We start from the raw sequence: 19570 nt of genomic DNA, 5'->3' as shown, positions 1-19570 counted from the left end.
TGTCAGATTGGAGGAAGTTGTCACATGCATTTGATATGTAATTTTTCATTCATTTCAATTTTATGTTGGCCTAAACAATGTTTTGATGATATGTTTTACATATTAGAGCTTTATCTTGAATAGTTTTGTGTTCCAATTTTTTTTTTATTATTCCTCGTTTTTTACTGATATTTACTTTATATTTTTTATTTAAATTTTGCTGAAGGTAATGGCAGGTTCCCATTATGACAACATGTAGCATAATGTGGCCTGCATAAAAGAAAGTAGACAATAAAAAAAAAAAAACTCATGAAAGTGAAAGTATTTTACCTGGCTCAGGTGAAATAAGCAGGATGCGTGGTAAAGGCTTCACAGTGTTTGAAGACACTCACTGAATATATTTCAGGTAAGAGCTTCGCTACCCTATTTTCTGCTTTATTTCTTTAAATAAATTCAGTACATAATACTGAATAATGGAGACATTTGATTAGAAAATCCTAAATTAGGCCATTAGTGGATCATGATATTCTTTTCAGCAATTACAGGTGAGATGATTTTAAGGACTTTCATGTTTAATTAAGCTGATTTGTTTTTCAATTGTAAAATATGTGTATGATTTATTTTAACATAAAATTAACAAACATCTTGTATAGAGAAAGTTGCATTATCTTGCATTACCTACAACTTTCTAAACATTTGTAGAAAGAACTTCTGCTTTCAAAATTACTGGTTGTATTTTGTTGGGTTATTGATTTCGTAATATTTCATATGGTTTTGAGTTTCAAAATGAACATTGAACTAAATGCACTTGAACAAAATCAGGCATCATAATGTAGGCCTGCCTACATTAGGAATACTGTTCAAACATTATTTCAGTCCTCCGTTAGTCTTATGTGATGTGTGCTGCAGTTTTGTTTACTAAGAAAATGTAAAAATTCTTATTATTAAACAAATGAAAGCATTTTTTAAAATATTGTGATGAATAAGTTTGTTATATATGTTTATATAACAGAGATGATGATGATGTAACAGTATTTGAGTTGGCAACAGCTGAAGATGACAAATCACATATTATTTTTATGGCTGTAGTTATTATAGAAATCCGGGTTATGATTACTCTTAAACTATTTATGTAGTAGGAAGATAACAGAAAAGATGAAGATGAAAATCAAAGAGCTCTTCCTCTGGAGGAGGAATTCCTAAGAGCAGATCCCATAGTCACTTACAGGCAGAAGAACAGAGATCAGAGTTTACCCAGAAGCTGGTGAGCAATACAAGTGACAATCCATTCACCCAAACACCGCATGGACCTGATCTTTCTTCACAACCCACTTCCATCTTTAACAAGGAATCGGGATGGCTGACTCATAAATCATGACTCATTATTACTGACTGAGGCAGGGTTTTCCTGTAATCCACTGATGTTTATCTGGAATGCTTCCAATACTGTAAGACTGAATCTGTGCATATTATCTGGCCTGGCCTTTCCTGGATCGATTACAAGTGTTTTGAAACTGGCTATCTCATATTTCAAGGGATTTTTTGTAAATTGCTTGGAAATGGCTTTAAAGGGATAGTTCACCCAAAAATTAAAATTTGATGTTTATCTAATTACCCCCAGGGCATCCAAGATGTAGGTGACTTTGTTTCTTCAGTAGAACACAAACAAAGATTTTTACATTATTTACTGTCTTTACATTTATTTTGAAAGATGAAGCTCGCGATTATGGTAAGGGGCGTTACATTTCCGACGAGTGCTTGCGGTGTTCGGCCAATCACAATGCACTGGGTCAGCTGGCCAATCAGAGCAGACTGCGCTTGTCGGAAGGAGGGACTTTGTAGAAAACGAAGCGTTTGAGAGAGGCGGGGCATAGAGGACCTACAATAATGTACAGTATTTGAAAAATAATGTGTTTTTTGAACATTAAAGCATGTCAGTTACACCAGTTACACCAAATACACAAAATAATGATCTTTAAAAAAGCATCATATGACCCCTTTAATATTAATAATATGACAATATCATAGTTAATATTGGTTAAATGAGAGGGAGAAATCCTGCCCATACCCAGCTAGGGAATTTTTTTTTTTTTATAAAAGCACTGATGTTCATTTACTGAAGTGATATTCAGGAACTGTGAATAAATTACTGAAAAAAATACTGCTAAATAATAATAATAATAATGTTATCACGGCTATAATAACATCCTCAACAAACAAAAAAATAGATTACCTTAGATAAAGTTTGAATAATATGTACATACAGTACCGGTCAAAAGTTTGGACACATTGCAGTTTTTAATGTTTTTTGAAAGAAGTCTCTTATGCTCATCAAGCTATACATTTATTTAATCAGAAATACAGAAAAAAACAATAATATTGTGAAATAGAAAAGTAAAAATAAATAAAAAAAATAAAAAATACTGATTACAGATACAAATTTAAAATGAAATGTTGTATAAATAAAAAGGTTAGGAATCACATTTGTTTCAAGTGCTTTTTATTGGGGGTGGGGGGACTCCAACATGAATTTTGCCTAGGGCCTCCTAATGTCTTGAAACGGCCCTGCTCTCTGGAGAAGCGTTCAGTCTTTGCCCTTGCAAATTCCACCGTGTAAATAGCGAATCCGCCATGGCGCGAGCGCAACTGGCTTTTAAACGGAATGGGAGATGAGACTCTGATTGATTTATTGCACGTTACGCCCAAAACACACCCATTACACATTAAGAGAATAGGGACAACCCTTTAGACCAGGAGTTCTCAACTCTGGCCCTTGAGATCCACTTTCCTGCAGAGTTTAGCTCCAACCTTGATCAAACTCATCTGCCTGTAACTTTCCTGAATACATTGATTAGCTTGTTCAGGTATTGGGGTTGGAGCTAAACTCTGCAGGAAAGTGGACCTTGAGGGCCAGAGTTGAGAACCCCGGCTTTAGACCATTTTTCCCATCCTTAAACTAGAAAAAGCAAGTAGGTCTCTACATGAAAGTAATGGGAGTTACCAGATCGGGGCGTTTTCAGACAATGTTTCCTGATTGGCTGATGTCATAGTGACGGTAGGTTTAAGGGTGGGGTTAGGTAAGGGGGATCATTTTGATCGCATGATTAAGAAACATCCTGCAGTTTGAAAACACCCACAAATTCAGAAACGCCCACTTTTGCTCTGTAGAGACCTCAATCTCAGAAAAAGTGGATTCGGACACGCCCTGAGTGCACTTGCACTGTGCGCTTAGACCATGCGCTTAGATCGTTAAAATAGGGCCCTACGTCTCTGCGAAACCTGAAATACGTTGCTCTGGCTATTTCACTGCACTTTCAGGTGACATGTCCACAAGAGGCGCTATAAGCGATATAATCTGTCATGAGAAAAACAAAGTGGCTGTCTTTGCAAAATGATATTGCCAGTGCTGGGCGGTATGACCAAAAATTTATATCACGGTATTTTTATAACCCCTAATTTCTATAATATTTTATTCGACATGTTCTTTATGACAATTTTATGATTTAAGTACTACAAACACTTGTGCATTAAACGTTTAATTTGCAGGTAAGTAACAGAACTCATTTACAGAAGTTCATTCTTTATACCCTCACCAATCAGTTACCGTTTTTTTTTTACCCAATTGACAATCATGGGAAGAAGAACCGAAAAATACAGGGCCGCGTTTCCCAAAAGCGCCGTGGGCCTAGGGTAGGGAAACGCGACCTTGGATTGCTCCGATTTTCATAGAAGCCATTGGTGGTTAAGAAACGCAACCATTTCAGTTATTTAGAGTCAAGACTTTTTCCGTGATTACAGAATAATTATTAGACTAGAAACCAACCATCCACTGGGTGTCTGACTCTGGGTGTCATCACCCTAGGCTCTGACGTCGACGGTTCCAGACTCGATGACGACGATGCTGTGGTGGGGATCACATAAGTAGCTTCAGCTTCGTGTTTTTATTTCTGGAAAATAGTTTAAATATTTCGACATTACTGCGAATAACGTTAGGTGAAAATAACTTACAACTCTCCAGCTGATCTGCCACATCCCGTAGCAAACTGGACAACGAATTACTACTTGCCGCCATTTCCTTTGAAAACTCTCATCTCTATCGCTTAGCTGGCCTGACGATTCTACGCGTGAGCTCTCAACCAATGATGCACTGAAACTACACAAGGACCACCTTCCTCATTTCCATGTTACACACGGAAAAGTAAAAATAAATGAATAAATAAATAAATAAATGTAAAAATAAATACATGTGGGAATAAATCATTCTAAAAAAAAAAATGAATGCATAAATATATAAATAAATCTAAAAATAAATGTAAAAATAATATAAAAATACATTTAAAAAGAATTAGTGAAAAAATAAGTTAATTTTTTTTATAAATGTATAAAAGTAGAAAATAATAAATTAAGGGGGAAAATAAAAAAATGAATGTTATTAAAAATGAATCATATTTATTTTATCAAGTCGTTTATTCATTTATTTATTTTCCTATTATCACATTTATTTATCTATTTATCTATGTATTCATTAATATATTTATTTATTCATTCATTCATTTATTCATTTATTAACTTTTAATTTCTGCAGGTTTGGTCCTCCATATTCCATCACCACAGTGCAACAGTGAAAAGGGACCTCTTTCAAACAGTGTCGCGTTCCGAACGTTGTTTAAGCGACATACACCGGTATTGCGGTATTTTAAAAATTAATATCATAACAAAAATAAACACCGGTATTCGGTATGAACCGGTATACCGCCCAGCACTACTTTCTTGTATCACCCTTCACTTCAGAGTGAAATGCCCAGTGACTGGTGAAATAGCATGTTCAATTTTCTCACTAACTGATAAACGGGACTGTGGCAATGTTTCATCACGTTGGTTGTTGTACTGTATCATGATTCATGGCAGTACGAAAATTAAATGTCCGCTGGGTAGCGCTAAAATAATGCATGATCTCATTTGAAATTAACCTCTTACGAAAATTAACCTAAGTTTTGCTACTCTAACCATAATTTAACCATGTTATACAAATGGTAATCAATACGGCAAAAAAAAAAAACACCTTGGTTACTTCACTTTTACTATAGTAAAACCATGGTTCATTTTTGTAAGGGACGTACCACTTACATTAACCCCAACCCTAAACCTAACGGATAGTAAGCAAATGCAAACATGAGTTAAAAACCACATTTGCTAAAGCAACCATGCTATTTTAGCTTGCTTCTATGAGTCTTTGAGCGTTTGTTTTTTTTGTTTTTTTCTTTTGTTCATTTTAGTGTTGGCTTGTGTTTCCAGGACTCGTACCCGAGCGCTCTGCATGGCAAGTGTACCAGGTGAGCTACCGAGCAAGTTTACTAGGCTACATCAGAAAATCTATACAAATGGAGCTGGTTATGCGATGCAAATGACAAAATCAATTCCTTTACAAATCATGCACTATGGTAAAAATGTTTTGAAGTCATAATATATATAAGGAACCACATGAAAATAAGTCTTTGTTTATTGCTCATTTGCCCTAATCATAATTTTTGGGAAAAGGAATAAATGTTGTTTCAGCTGGAATCTGCAGTGAAATGTGTGTATAGGTATTATTTTGCAAATGAAAGAAACAGAGGATTGTTTATTTATTTATTTGCCTTTGACAATTAGATAAGCAATAGAAGCAGTAGAGAAAGGGAAAGAAATCACTGTGTCTGAAGCAGGACGTCAGAAGGGAGAGGAATTGACAACGCCATGAGCCAGATTAGAAATGCCATCTTCCATATAAGTGCACATGCACTTACCACATGACTGGTTAGAGTTTCTAAATTACTGCATAAAACAGACATGAAACTACGTTTTTTTTTTTATTGGTTTGAAAAATAAGGATATGTGGCAAAAAAGGAGAAAACCAGAGAGTGAGGGACTCTACAGTGATAAGATCTGATAACAGCAGACAGCGACCAAAGGGCATGTTTGTTAATTTCAGGCAAAACAGTACACATTATTTACATGGACTAAATACATTTTAAGGTTATTTAACTTTAAGTGTAATTGTATTCAACTTGTGGAATGTCACTATATACACACTACAACTTAAAAATCATGTGATTCAAAGGAATAACATAAGCACTACAGGGAAGGCCCACAGCTGACAGGGAAAGCCCCTGAATCTAGGTCTCATGAGAGGAATCTAAATGTCAACTCATCACGAAAACCTAAACGCACCCAACAGAGCAGCGCATACGTTGTTCATATGATTTAAATGTGTTGGTCTTCAGAGAAAACTACTGGCTAAGATATTATCTCAGGAAATTTTTATTACATGTGAGTGCATTAAAAATTGTTTAAAATAGCACAAACAAATACAAACATAAAAAGATCAACAAAATGTTTTTTACAAACATGGACAAAAATACTGCACATTTTCTTTCACCAGTGTTACAAAGTCCATTTTAAGGAATGCCAACAAATTAGATATCATCCACGGTCTGTTTTTCCTTCAGTAAGACGTGTGATGTAGTTCAGGCCTTTCTTTGACAACAGATCCAGAGAGCATGGCATGCACTTCTTCTTGTGGGAGTATACAAAAATAAAAAAAGATAAATGATGATAAATGGTGTTAATAAATGTGGAGGTTTTCAACCTGGGGTAACATGCTGGGCCACAGATATGACTAGTTTTGACAAAAAACAATAATGCAGGGTTAAACGGTTAAACGTTCACAATTTTAATTTTTAGTTTTGGAGAACATATTTTTTGAATTTGCAAATAAATAAATGTAAGTACCTACTTTTATACCCAAGCTTAACATCACCTTTAACAATAAGCCATTTTTAAATTTTCATGATAATCTGTTTCAGAAATGGTTACAGACAAGTTCATGCGATGCATAAAGTTGTTCCTCCATCATAAAAAAAGGTTTTGCGACACATATATCGTCTGATGCATGTGAGAATGAAACGTTTAGAAACACTCATTGTATTAGCACAAAAACATCAACAATGAACAGACATTTGGACTTTTGAAATAAAGCATAATGGCAAATCCTCCTGTTCAGTATCCCCGCACTCACCCCAGTCCTCCCTGACACTGTTTCCCAATAATGGATTCTTATTGTTTTTCTGCTGAGCCAGGTCAAATGCAGTATAAGATAAAGCTAGGCCAAGAATTTAATTAATAGTTTTCCAGTCCCAAATTACTCAAGGCAAGCCACTGGGGTCAAAAAAAGATTGTACTTTCCCTTCACTGGGATTTTCCAATAAAGCAGGGCTCCAGACTTCCAGTACCACTCAAGATATTCCCAATAACCAAAGGGAAAAGGCAGGATCAGGACATCCTGTGGATTTCACCAATGTAGTATGTGTAAATATGTTCAGAGTAATGAGGCTCCCTATAAAGTCCCTATAAAAAAATAATATAAGAAGTGCAGTGCACATTTACATTTAGCAGGTGCTTACAAATCCTTACAATTGAGGAACATCACAAGCGATAAATCATAATCAGCAGTGCTTTAAGTACTGCAATGCTATGTTTCAGAAGTAAATTGGAATAAAAGTAAAAGAGAAAAGAAGAAAGATAGAAGTTTTATAATATATTTACAGGAAATGTGGTTGTAGGTGACATCACATATGATTATATTTTCTATAAAAAATCTTTGTTTCTTTTAATTTTTGTCATCACATAAAATGTGTTACATTTTATGTTATGTCTATTGTCTGTTTTCATTGACAGATCACTAACAATGAACTCTGATTCATCATGTCTTTCATGTGGCTGAACCACCAGTAAAATAAATAAAAATAAATTGAAGTTGTAAAACAAAGATTATTGGAGTGTTTTACAAGAAAATACTATGTTACTTACTGTCTCTTTGTAATTAACTGTAAAATGTACTAGCAAGTACTGATTGAAAAATGTTTCCACACCAGATTTTTGGGGGATTATGTTAAGGTGAAAATCAGATTTTGTTATTCCAAGTTGTAAGTGTTGACATTATTTAACTAAATGAAATATAAGGTTATAAGCTGTAAAATAGTAACGGGCACCAATATGCCATCCCATAATACCAATGTCACCGTTATTTATTTATTTTTAGCCGTTTTAATAGTATAAACTATCAATTAAATTTTTGTAAACAACCGAGAACCTAAATCAAGTAGAAAAACAGAAGACATTCATGAAGTCACTAGGCTGCTTTAAGATTTTTTTCCCACCTTATGATTAGAGCTCCCTAATGTTTGTGTCTATTTCTTATCTCATGTCTATTTATGTTTCTTGTTGCTATATAAATCAGCTTGCCTTCCCCTCTACAGATCGGTAAAGTACGATAGCAGGGGAGAGCTGCATATGCACTGTGGTGTCATAAGCTCCACCTAACTCGCTCGTGCTCATGAAGCCTATAAAAACTGGGTCCGTTATTTCCACAAAACGCTTAATTGTAGCTGAATGAAAGAAGATCGAATTGAAATTCTGTTTTTTCTTTCTTGCGAATCCGATATCAGATTTCTTTTTCTTCCTCAGAAGAAATTACAAAAAAGCTCGGAATGCTAAACATTTTTAAACGGCATCCCAAAAAGAACAATATTCCAGGTAAGAAGAGTTCATGCTTATTAACTTGGATCTCCTATAACATTTTAGATTATGGAACGCTATTCACTATTAACTAGTTGCTTATTAGCATGCATTTTAATAGTACTGCATGACCATATTTCAGATCCCATAATCCACTCAATACCTAACTATTACAACAACTACCTTACTTACTATGAATAAGCAGCAAATTAGGAGTTTATTAAGGGAAAACTCGTAGTGAATAGTGAATATGTGTTCCCTTATCTATGAAGTCTTCAATAGTCAATCATATTTCCAAATGTTGTATATTGAAACACAATTTTGTAGACATATGTGCAGTCATCTTGTTTATAGTAAAGATCTGCATTAACATTCTACATTGTACAGAAAAATAATATTATTTAAAAAAAAATGTTTAGAATTTTTATCCAGTGTTTTATCAGCAGTAAATCATATCACTGTAAATTTCAACCCACTTAAATGAGAATCTTAAGTGTAATATTTCAAATGTATATTATTGCTGTTGTTATAAATGCATATGCAAGCAAAATCAGTTATTGTTACTGATAATTTATTTGAATTTAATTACTGACAATGACAATGATGTTTTTACAGTCATCGAGGTGTATCAAAAATGCGCATCACAAATATCAATATATCATATATCCTAACTAGGCTATACGTGTAAACTCCATGGAAATCTTACTTTTTTCCATATACATTACATCATACTGTATATATGAATGATTTTTATAATGATACAATCCAACGTTGTTTGTGCACAGTAAGAAAAGCATCTTTTTTCTGATTTCTACAGAGGTCCCCACTTTTAAGCAGAATCTACAAGCATGCCGCTTTGTGGATGCAGGGAAACAACTGATCACCCGAGAAGACCGTCTGTTTGAGTTAAAGCAGGATGGGATTGGATCCAAAATTAAGCTGGTGGAGGAAGAGGAAGATTCAGAGACTAGACTAGCAAAAGACTACGAGGACTGGCTGGAGTCGGTGATGCAGACCCTGGAAAACTCCCTTGACCTCCAGAGTCCTGAGGAGCAGGAGGTGCTGAAAGAAGCAGTCCGAGCCATACTGCAGGAGGAGGAGCAGGACATGCGCTGGGAAGGGTTTCAAGAAAAGGAACGCCCACCATGGAGGCCGAGGAGGTGTAAACAGAACCACAAGGCTCTGCTGGAGCGACTTGTTCAGAGGAGGATGGAAGGAGCACAGTTAGAATCAAGCATTGAGATACATTCCTCCTTGCAGCAATTGATCATTTGCAAAGCGAAACGAATTAAAGAAGACTTGCTGAAAGTTGCAACATGGGTGAGCAGCTGCTACCCAGAACAGGAGAATGTGTGCCAGTTTTATGCCACACTGTACCATAAGACCTTCAGTGCAAGACTGAGAGAAGCCGCAGGGTACAAATTGTGTGATGAGGACTGCGTCCTTTTATTGCAGTGGGTGAACCAGGATTACCCCAAGTAAGAGAAGCAAATTACACTATTTTTTTTTTTATCTTAGGGAACTTAATTTTATTTTATTTTACTTTACTTTAAGTGAAACAACATGCAAAATGTATATGCATTTAATATTTAAATATTAAAACATTTAAAAGGATAGTTCACCCAAAAAATGAATATTCTGTCATCATTTACTCACAATCATGTTGTTCCAAACCAGTATGTATTTGTATTTGAGTACACAGATGAAGATATTCAGATTTTTTTTTTTTGGTCCATATAATGAAAGTCAGTGGGATGTTATTTTGGAATCCACTGACTTTCAATGTAAGGAAAAAAACGGTTGAAACATTCTTCAAAATATCTTCTTTTGCATCCCACAGAAGAAAGTCAGTCAATACAGGTTTGGAACGACAGAGTAAATGATGACAGAATTGTCATTTTTAGGTGAACTATCCCTTAAAATTGAATTTTTTTTCAGTTATATTTTGTCTTTCTTTGTTTGCAGTATTCTAAATGGCAGAATGATAAAAGAAGTGATTGATCACTCAAAGCTTGATCCGCTGCTTCCTGAAGACGTGATTGCACCACTGGAACAGCAGTTTTTGACCATAGAAGAGGTTTGATGCTTTATGATGCCTTTAAATGTTATAAAACACGGCTCTATTTTCTCTGTCACTTTAAGGCAAGACACCACAGGTGAACAGGGTAATGTGAGTTTTTAATAATAGATACTTCCCCAGTTAATTAATTGCATTATGACATTACATTTTGTTTTACAGTTTTCTGTAATGTTATGCTTATATATGCAAATGAGGCATTTTGAATTAAAACATGCATAGGCCTACATCTGCACAACAGAAATCTGAACATTGGATGAAGCCAGGTTCAAGATTCTTATTTCATTTTGTTGACATAATAGAATAAAAGGTTTTTAGGATCTCTTTTTATCACTCAGTAAATCAGAAAAATCTGTCAACAGCCCTTTTTTTTTCAGAGTAAAATATTATGTAAACCAGGCGAATGATATGAAAAATTCCTCTGTAATAGCCTTCAAATCATATAATAACACTGTAAAGTTAGGTGTACGAAAGTGTTAATGAAGTGGAGATTTCTGGCTTAGTGCAGGAGAAAAAAACGCCTTTAAAGCTATATTTAAATCTACAGACTCAAATAGATCAAGTGTAATAAAATAAAGATATAGATGTTTTTTCCTTAGTCTGAAAAAAGACATTTTATGGAAGCAAAATTGACCAGTGCATGAAAAGAAACAATGTTTTGCTTGTAGAATCTTGCCATAGATGTGCTTCCAGCAAAAAGTTTAAGTTTTAATTTTCTCATATTATTGTTCACTAGAGGGAGGTGAGCAGATGCCTTCACAAAATGTTGGACAGAGAAGAAACAGCCTGGAAGGAAGGAGAACTTCCACAGCTGAGAGACCAGGTGTACTGCTGTGATCAGGCCATTGATGTCATCCAGGTAATGAAAAAGAGGAAAAAGCAACCATTCTTTCCCTTCAGCAAATAATGGATTTCTGGAGGAAAACATACATTTTTTTTTCTTTTCCCCCTTTTCCTAGTGCTTTCATAAACATGTAGAGTTTGCTCAAAAGGTGCTAGGCGATGAGACAAAAGCACAGGTGATCACATGCCAGATGAGACATTTTCTGACAGAGTAAGCTTTTTAAACTCATTCATTTTATATTCATTTCTCAAAATACCAATAACATCCTTTTTGATCATTCTTGCTTTAAGTCTGTACTGCTAAATATTTTACACAAATTATTATAATTAATTAGATTTCCATTCCTACAGTTACAAAGCATTTCATGCAAAGGTCATGAAGAGCAAGCAGACCAACACTGAGGCTGTTTTGATGGTCAACCTCTCATGCCTCATACAGTGCAGGTGTGTGTCACTTTTATTCAGCGTATTTGATTCATATAAACATTTTTCAATTCGTGTTAAAAGTGTCAACCCCCCACACAGGGACTACTTTACAAAGAAAGCACATCTGTTCCCTGAAGATGTCAAAACTGATTGTCTCTCTTTATTGGATACAATGATAAAAGGCAGCCACCACCACTTCACTTCTAATATGCTTAAGGAACTTAAGGTAAAAACTAAATGTAGTTTCTTTCATTGTTATGTAATAAAAAAAAATGTTATTGTTTGCCAATGTTCTGTCAAACTTTTAGCATATGAGCTGTGAATGTTCAATTTTAGGATGTAGTATATCTTACAATATCTGAGCATGAGAAAAGTAAAAGATAAAAGTACTAAAATTGTAATAAAAGTACTAAAATTCATGAAATTCACTTTAAAGGACAATGTTAGGTAGAAATAGCTTCTGGGCCATTTTCGGGAAATGGTGGAATTTTTACTAGAAAATGTAATTTTTTATATATAATTAGTATGTGTATAATATATAACCATATATACACTACTGTTAAAAAGTTTGGGGTCGCACAGTTGTGTTTTCAGGATTCTTTCATGAATGGGAAGTTCAAAAGAACAGCATTTATTTGAAATAATGTGTAAAATTATAATTGACTTTACTTTCAATTTTGATCAATTTAGTTCATCCTTACTGAATAAAAAAATATTAATTTCTTTTTTAAAAATCCAAACTTAAAAACAGTAGTAAATATAAAAATATGTATATATTTTATTTGAAAAAGTAATTATTACTGAATGTTCAAGAAATCATATTTTCACACCTCTGGCCCCAGGTATGTATATGTATTTTAATATTTATACATTTAATACATGTAATTCAAATAGATAACAGTTTTCCACTAGCTTTATCAAAACACTCCTATTTAATTATGGATATAAATAAACCAGACCCTAATTTAGACCAACACAATAGATTTTCCTTGTTTTCAAAAACCCTCATTGAGGTGATTTGTCTTGGCAGTGAACACACTCATGTGAGCAGCTGGCTGCCGCCTCCTGATTCTTCCATTGTATATAAAAAGCCAAACTATTACCTTTTATTAACTGCTTGTCTAGTTTATATGAAAGGACTATATAAATGGTGGCTTGAGCAGGTCCAGATCATGACCAGATCCTGCATCTCAATGCAATTCATATGCATTAAAATAACCATGTGTCAATGTGTGTTTCTGCAGGACTTGTACATGAAGGTGGGTTCCAGCGAGTGGCTCAAGGACAGTGAGGGTGTATGTGAAGAGCTGCTTACAAAGCTGGACAGACATATTCAGAAATTCAACAATTTGGACAAAATGTGTTGCCAGGTATAAACATATCAGTCAAACGAAAAGACTGATTTGCTGAGTATTTTTTGGTTCATTTCAGACTGATTGATTGATTGATTGATTTGATTGATATGATGACCAGGAGCTGCTTGGTGGAATGCATAAGGTGTTTCTAGCTGAATATGTCCGGAAAATGATGAAGCAAAAGATCAAACTTTCAAATAAAACACAGCAACAGATGGCAGCATCATCACTGTGCATAAACAGTGAATGTATACATACATACTTCACTGCAGCTGTAAGTACACTCGTCCTACTTAAAGGTCATTGTTTTGTTCAACTACTGTCTTTTATCCCAGTTTAATATGCAAAAATGCACAAATAACTTCTTAGGAAACCAATTTAATGATTACTTTAAAGGCATTGTCTAATTTTTAAATCCTCATTAATTCATTATCACAGGGATCAAATATGGATTGGTTGAAAGACATTCTTCCCAATTTAGCAGGTCTGCTAAAGCTACAGGATCCAAACACTATAAAGTTACAGCTGGCAAGTCTGATGAAGCTTTACCCTGATCTCAGGTATGGTGGTTTCTGCTGTGCAATTATTCATGCAAAACGACCATTGCACTTTTCTCATGTCTGTGTTCTTGTTACAGTGAGCGTCATATTTCTGCTTGGCTGAGACTCAAGGGAAATCTTTCTCCATCAGACCTCAAGAAGATCCTGGAGAGCATCACTTGCAGCAAGGATCAGCTCAGTGATACACAGGACTCACTCCAGTTTGGCAAGAGCTTCTTTTCTATAGTGAGGGTCAAATGAATTTTGCTTCATAACATTGCTTGTGTATATTTGCTTGCTTTTGTAGAACTGCTTGTGCTTAATCATTTTGTACATACTGAAATTCTTTTGTTAATAAAATTGCAAATCACCATTTTTACATTTTGTGTTGTTCCTTAAAAATTTGTCTTTGTTTTTACTCTCCAGTTTACTATTGTAATGTGGATTATGAAAAATAAACCTCAGAGAATTTATGGTAACTGTGTCTTGTTATTAGCATCAAAGAATTCCGGTACACACATCTTAATAGTTTCTTTGCCGCTTTGTGTGGTGATTACTGGAGGGAAGGGAATGCCTGTAACAGACGTCTGCAAACAGGATATGGTGTGATAGGTTCAAGTAGTGTGGAAGTTACAGTTCGGAAACACACCTGCTGTCACAATACATGTGTAGTTCCTGAAAGAGTCTGTTAATAAAGATTTCCCAACAAGTTGTATCCTCTACAGGAACACAGGATGTAGTGGTAGTGTACATTTTTTCAGCCATACAGACACACAATGCAAATGCATTTCAAATGCAATGCATTCCAGCAGATCGAGACAACCAAGCATCGATACTGTTAAAAAAAGAGGTCATTTATGTCTTTATTGAGGTACCAAAGGCACTTGTTATACACTTAAAGTTACCTGTTATATAGTACCACTGACTCTTGTATGATAAAATAATCTTACATAAAAGAAACACTGTGTCCTATTTTCAAATAGGAATAAAAAAGAACCAATATAAATATTAAATAATATAACAATAATTTAAGAAATAGCTGGACATGTTTTTACAATCCTCACTGATAAAAATGATTTTGTGGTGAAGTAAATACTGCGGAAAAACTTTTTAATTTAGTTCAGGCAAGAATTTAAAAAAAAAAGAAGTAAATTCTATATTAGTATTCAATTTAAGCTTGTAGAAATGAAAGTTTGAACTTATAAGTATATTTTACTTGGAATTGTTTGTTATGTTTACAAAGTAAATATCAAAGTTATGATCCCGTTGTTCCCATCATGCACTAGGGCATGGGTAATTAATAATGTTACATTTTTCACTGTTTTCAAGTTCTGTTTACAATGTTGTGTGTAAATGGGTCAAAATGACCCATTCATACTCAAACACTGTCCACTAACTGTTACCGTCATTGTGTACCAAGTATTGAGATCTTAGTTCATTTGAGTAATATCTAAATTGAGTAAACATATTATCTTAAAAAGGACAACAAGCTGTTTACTTGCTTACATACATGTTTATAAGTGAACCACATGCTTTAATAGCATAGTTTTTTTCAGTGCTACATTGTTTGAGTAAACTTTACAAACCATGATTGAGTGAAATGTACTTGAGTATTGCAGTATTGCAATAATTAAGTACAAATTACTCAAACGCTAACTGGCCACGTTAAATTTACTTATTTTATAAGAATTTTACATAACTTAGTTAAGTAGATTTTACTTAATTCCATACTTAAAAATTTGTGTGCAAAAACTTGTAAAAGAAAAATTAAGTACATTTTACTTATTGTTTTTAATCTAAATATAGCAGTCAAAATGAATTATACTATCATAGAAAAGACATACCAAAAACGGTAATTAATTTTTCTCCGGTGGTCCGATAGACACATTATTTCCTATATTCAAGTAAAATCAAAAGGTCATTATAGGTACAAAAAAATATTGTATCTGATGAAAATATAAATGTACCTGTATAAACAACTAATGTTTATAACCGAATGTCACAAAACAGTCATGTTATCAATTTAAACTTGTAAACAAAGGTTATACAATTCTAGCTGATGTTGTTATTTATATCAAAGACAACAGCAAAGTCCCTTTAGAGGCTGACAGGTGACACGTCTAGGCTTTAGATCCAGGCCGAGGTCCCGGCTCATATCCAGCACTTCCCTCACCTGTCGCTCTGATAACACCCTCTTCCGGCGCAGCAGACCAGGTACATACTGCTCACTGCAAAACAATCAGAAGACAACTTCACTGCCTGATGAAAACAAAATAATAAAACCAGACCTGTAATCATGTGTACAAAGTACATACTAAGTTAAACGTCATTGGCTAAGTTTACCTCTCCTGAGGGAAATCCCTGAACAAATCACAACAGGTAATCTTCAGTGCATCTACATCAGTGCGAAGCAAAACTTCACTCATTCTCTGAAGGAGATGGTTCCTCTGGTCATCAATGCCAATCTGTAAAACAGATACATTGTCTATGAAAATACTGCATTGCATTGATGCTGTGGCTAATGTTAGATGAGTCATACTCTGGGGAATTCATTGTCACTGACACACTTCTTTTTAATTAATTCTGAAAACATTTGTATGGCCATTTTAGTTGGCATTGCATCACTTGCTTTAAAAAGCAATGGCAGAAATCAGTTCCCTCAACATAAGTTGTTTTCATTCATGTAACAGTTATAAATGGAAACCATTCTCTGACTTGAACAGGAGACCAAAATGCAGCACAGTTTTAAAACATAAAGGTTCTTTATTGACATCTATGGTTCTATGACGAACCTTTAACATCCTTGGAAGCTTTCAAGGTTCTTTATAGTGTAAAAAGATTATTTAGATCATTAAGAATTTCTTCACACTTAGGAAAAAATGGTTCTTTTAAAAACTGTTTATCGAAAGGTTCTTTGGGGAGCCAAAAATGTTTCTTCTACGCCATCGATTTGAAAATCCCCTTTTGTAACCTTTCTTTTTATGAGTGTAATTTAATTGAATGTTATAGAGTTATTTTTCACCAGTTCAGTAAATGTGTTGCGAAAACTGAGAGCGTCCTCTCTCATCCTTTCTCCGACATTTCCCCATCTCCTCTCTAGCCGCCTGAACTTGCTCTTCATCAGGCAATCCAGATATACGTGTGAAATGCAGTCATAGGCTACATTAACAAAGATCTGCGGGGTAGAGGAGCAGAGAATAAGTGTAAAAGGTCATGTAAAGCTAAAATTCTGTTTTTGAATAATACATTTGACTGGATATTTGAGCACAGGACCAACCTCCTGAATCTCTTTTCCCACATCAGTCTGAGGCAGAGATGCACACCGCTTTTGAATTGCCTCTGTCAGCATTTTAATTTGCTCACCATCTTTTTTGAAATACTTTCTTAAATAGTCCTAGAAATGAACATTTACAAAGAAACTATTTAATGAGGGCGTAAAAACAATGTGTCTTTATTGTTTATGTCATAGGGCTTTATAAGTTAATGCTTAGTTATCATGAACAATAAACAACAATTTTTCCATAATTAACACTCTAGGTTTTAAAAGTATTGTTCTTTGTTAGTTCATAATACCTAATGCATTAACTAAACAAACTGAACCTTATTATAAAGTGTTGCCACTTCATTGTTGAAAACCCTGACAGACAGGTATGCAAACTGTATGCAAATGTCTGGGACGTTCACTTTTTAGGAATTTGGGAAATCCCTCAACTTTCCTTCTGTACATAAACTGTTGATGATGAAATGATGTTACCTGTGCTAAGTGTTTCATCATCTTCTGTACAATTGAGAGAACGTGATCCTCCAGCTCCTCTAACATGCGGATGATGTTTGAGAGGTCGTTACTGTTGTTTATATCCGGATTGTTGAGTCGATCAGCAAAAAATCTACAGCAAAATAAATATATGCATAAAACTGTTTTTATGGCAGAACTACAGTATTGTGGTTGCCTGTATATGAACCTAATGCAGGATGAATCAGAACATCCAAGGAAATGCCAGTTAATTATACACTGGATATACATGCATAAATATATTCATCATAAAAAAATAGAAGTCACCTGAGTTGCCTACTGGTGCTGATGAGTCGAAACAGATGCACATATTTTGAGTTCAGAGGTTTCTGTTTTCCAAGACATTTTTTCTCTGCATGCACATACCTAGAAAAACACATAGGAATTAAAGTAATTATTTTTATGAAGACAAAAATCCACAAATATGTATATCAACAAATAGTTTGATAATATGAAGACATTTTAGACACTTACTCCTGAACAAAATGATGAAGCTCTTTAAGGCAGAGCGTTTGTGCTGTACACATCAGGGTGTTACTAAATTCTTTATAATTGTGAATAACAGCATTCAGACACTGTAAAGAAATAACAACATACAATAAGTGTGCAATACATCATATTTTAAAACCATTCAAAATCACCCCATATCTCACTGAGAAACAAATGAGCATTGCACACTGTTTTCTTTACCTGGGTGACATCTAAGTGAACTCTGATGAAAGTTTCTTCATCCATTGAGTCCTCATGATGTCCATGTTCCTCATCATAGTGCAGGATGTTCTGTAGAGTTGTGGAGATGTCATTCTGTGGCAGTTAAAGTGGGACAGAGACATGTTTTATGTCCTTCCTTTTTTGATTTTGGGTGCTCTTTTTTAGCCTATACACTGATAATACTTTTAACAAATAAAGATGGAGCATATCAAGACCTGCAGTTTTGGCAGCAGCTTCCTTGTTGCTCTCTCAAACCAACCTATCAACAGCAGAGGGTCGTACACTCTGAAGAAATGCTGTGAGTCTGGACTGAAACATAAATTAGTTCATATATTTGTCGACAGTTCTTGCTTTATTTGTTCATTACACATAAATTTACAGAAAAGTACACAGCGATCAACTTCATACCTGAAGAAAACATCTTTTCCCCACAGTAGAAGGCTGAAGACTTCATTCGCTGAAAGATCTTTTTTTAGGAGCAGGTCCAGGTTGGTAAAGAGGTGACGGCTGTAACTGTCCATCAGATGAACTAGCAGTCCAGCATCTTCCAGTAAAGGTGTTAATCGACACACCTCATCGTATATCATGCTCTGTGCGCTGTTTAGAAAGTCCTGCATCTGCTCTAATTGAGATCCTTGTGGTCCCTCTGTTGGCAGTGCGGGAAAGTGGTTCTCCACAAACTGATCTATTTCCTGAAGGTACTCACAAAGCCAGTCTTGAGAGTAGCTGTTGTTCAGTTTTCTCCATGTTTTCAACACCTCAACTGCAGTGTCAAAGTCCTCAGGGGTTGACTGATCACTCAGAATCATTCTGAGAATATTAAGCAGTCTCTTGTTACTCGCTTCAACATCTAGAGCAATGAGATCAGGAACTCTGGACTGCTGTGAACTGTATTCAGATGTCTGTTCCCCTGTTAAAAAGGAATAGAAAATGTAATGCCAAGTTCATTAAAATTTATTTTTTTGTAATGAAAATGTAAACATTTTCAAGTAAAGTGTAAATTCAATGTCATGTGGTGTGACCATCAAATAAAAAGTAACACATCTTCCTTACATTTTGATAGGTGTGAATGCACACATCTTGAATATATTTCAAAAACCATGAATTATTCATTCATAAATATCATGTTTTGGGAAATTTTACAAATGGAACTAACCATCTTTTGTCATAAAAAGTGAAATTCTGTGATATTTTAGGAGACTTACTAAGAGACTTTTTTTCTTTTTTCTTTTTTTGCTGCATATTGTTTGCTCCACGTGACTACTTTAATTATGCTTTATTTTTCTTCATTGTG

At 34.6% G+C, this 19570-nt stretch overlaps 2 protein-coding genes across 2 annotated transcripts; one reads left to right on the top strand and one right to left on the bottom strand.

The window, feature by feature from the left end:
- Positions 1–8417: 8417 nt before the first annotated feature.
- tnfaip2b (tumor necrosis factor, alpha-induced protein 2b) lies at positions 8418–14137 on the top strand. Its single transcript, XM_016473791.1, has 11 exons — positions 8418–8550; positions 9350–10010; positions 10498–10609; positions 11346–11468; positions 11569–11663; positions 11804–11896; positions 11978–12104; positions 13123–13248; positions 13352–13507; positions 13672–13793; positions 13871–14137. Exons 1-11 carry the CDS (start codon positions 8505–8507, stop codon positions 14031–14033), a joined length of 1824 nt encoding a protein of 607 aa, XP_016329277.1. The 5' UTR covers positions 8418–8504; the 3' UTR covers positions 14034–14137.
- Positions 14138–15846: 1709 nt separating this feature from the next.
- Positions 15847–19085, bottom strand: LOC107678506 (uncharacterized). The gene is made up of 11 exons (XM_016473782.1): positions 18685–19085; positions 18492–18585; positions 18256–18369; positions 18040–18140; positions 17833–17931; positions 17527–17659; positions 17050–17166; positions 16795–16947; positions 16398–16400; positions 16116–16237; positions 15847–16000 (listed from the first exon to the last, which is right to left on the bottom strand). Exons 1-11 carry the CDS (start codon positions 19083–19085, stop codon positions 15847–15849), a joined length of 1491 nt encoding a protein of 496 aa, XP_016329268.1.
- Positions 19086–19570: the final 485 nt, after the last annotated feature.

The sequence above is a fragment of the Sinocyclocheilus anshuiensis genome, unplaced genomic scaffold (genome assembly GCF_001515605.1).
Source record: "Sinocyclocheilus anshuiensis isolate Anshui unplaced genomic scaffold, SAMN03320099.WGS_v1.1 scaffold536, whole genome shotgun sequence".
NCBI lineage: Eukaryota > Metazoa > Chordata > Actinopteri > Cypriniformes > Cyprinidae > Sinocyclocheilus > Sinocyclocheilus anshuiensis.
Note: the sequence above shows the minus strand (reverse complement) of the source record. Positions and strands in the feature narration are given on the sequence as shown.

Excerpts from the sequence above, each read along its gene's own strand:
- tnfaip2b (XM_016473791.1), top strand. The coding sequence starts at position 8,505 with ATGCTAAACATTTTTAAACGGCATCCCAAAAAGAACAATATTCCAG. Across the intron at positions 12,105-13,122 it reads ATATGCTTAAGGAACTTAAG|GACTTGTACATGAAGGTGGG; the intron begins GTAAAAACTAAA and ends GTGTTTCTGCAG. Across the intron at positions 13,249-13,351 it reads TGGACAAAATGTGTTGCCAG|GAGCTGCTTGGTGGAATGCA; the intron begins GTATAAACATAT and ends TATGATGACCAG.
- LOC107678506 (XM_016473782.1), bottom strand. The coding sequence starts at position 19,085 with ATGATTCTGAGTGATCAGTCAACCCCTGAGGACTTTGACACTGCAGTT. Across the intron at positions 18,586-18,684 it reads GGAAAAGATGTTTTCTTCAG|TCCAGACTCACAGCATTTCT; the intron begins GTATGAAGTTGA and ends TTTATGTTTCAG. Across the intron at positions 18,370-18,491 it reads AGCTGCTGCCAAAACTGCAG|AATGACATCTCCACAACTCT; the intron begins GTCTTGATATGC and ends TAACTGCCACAG.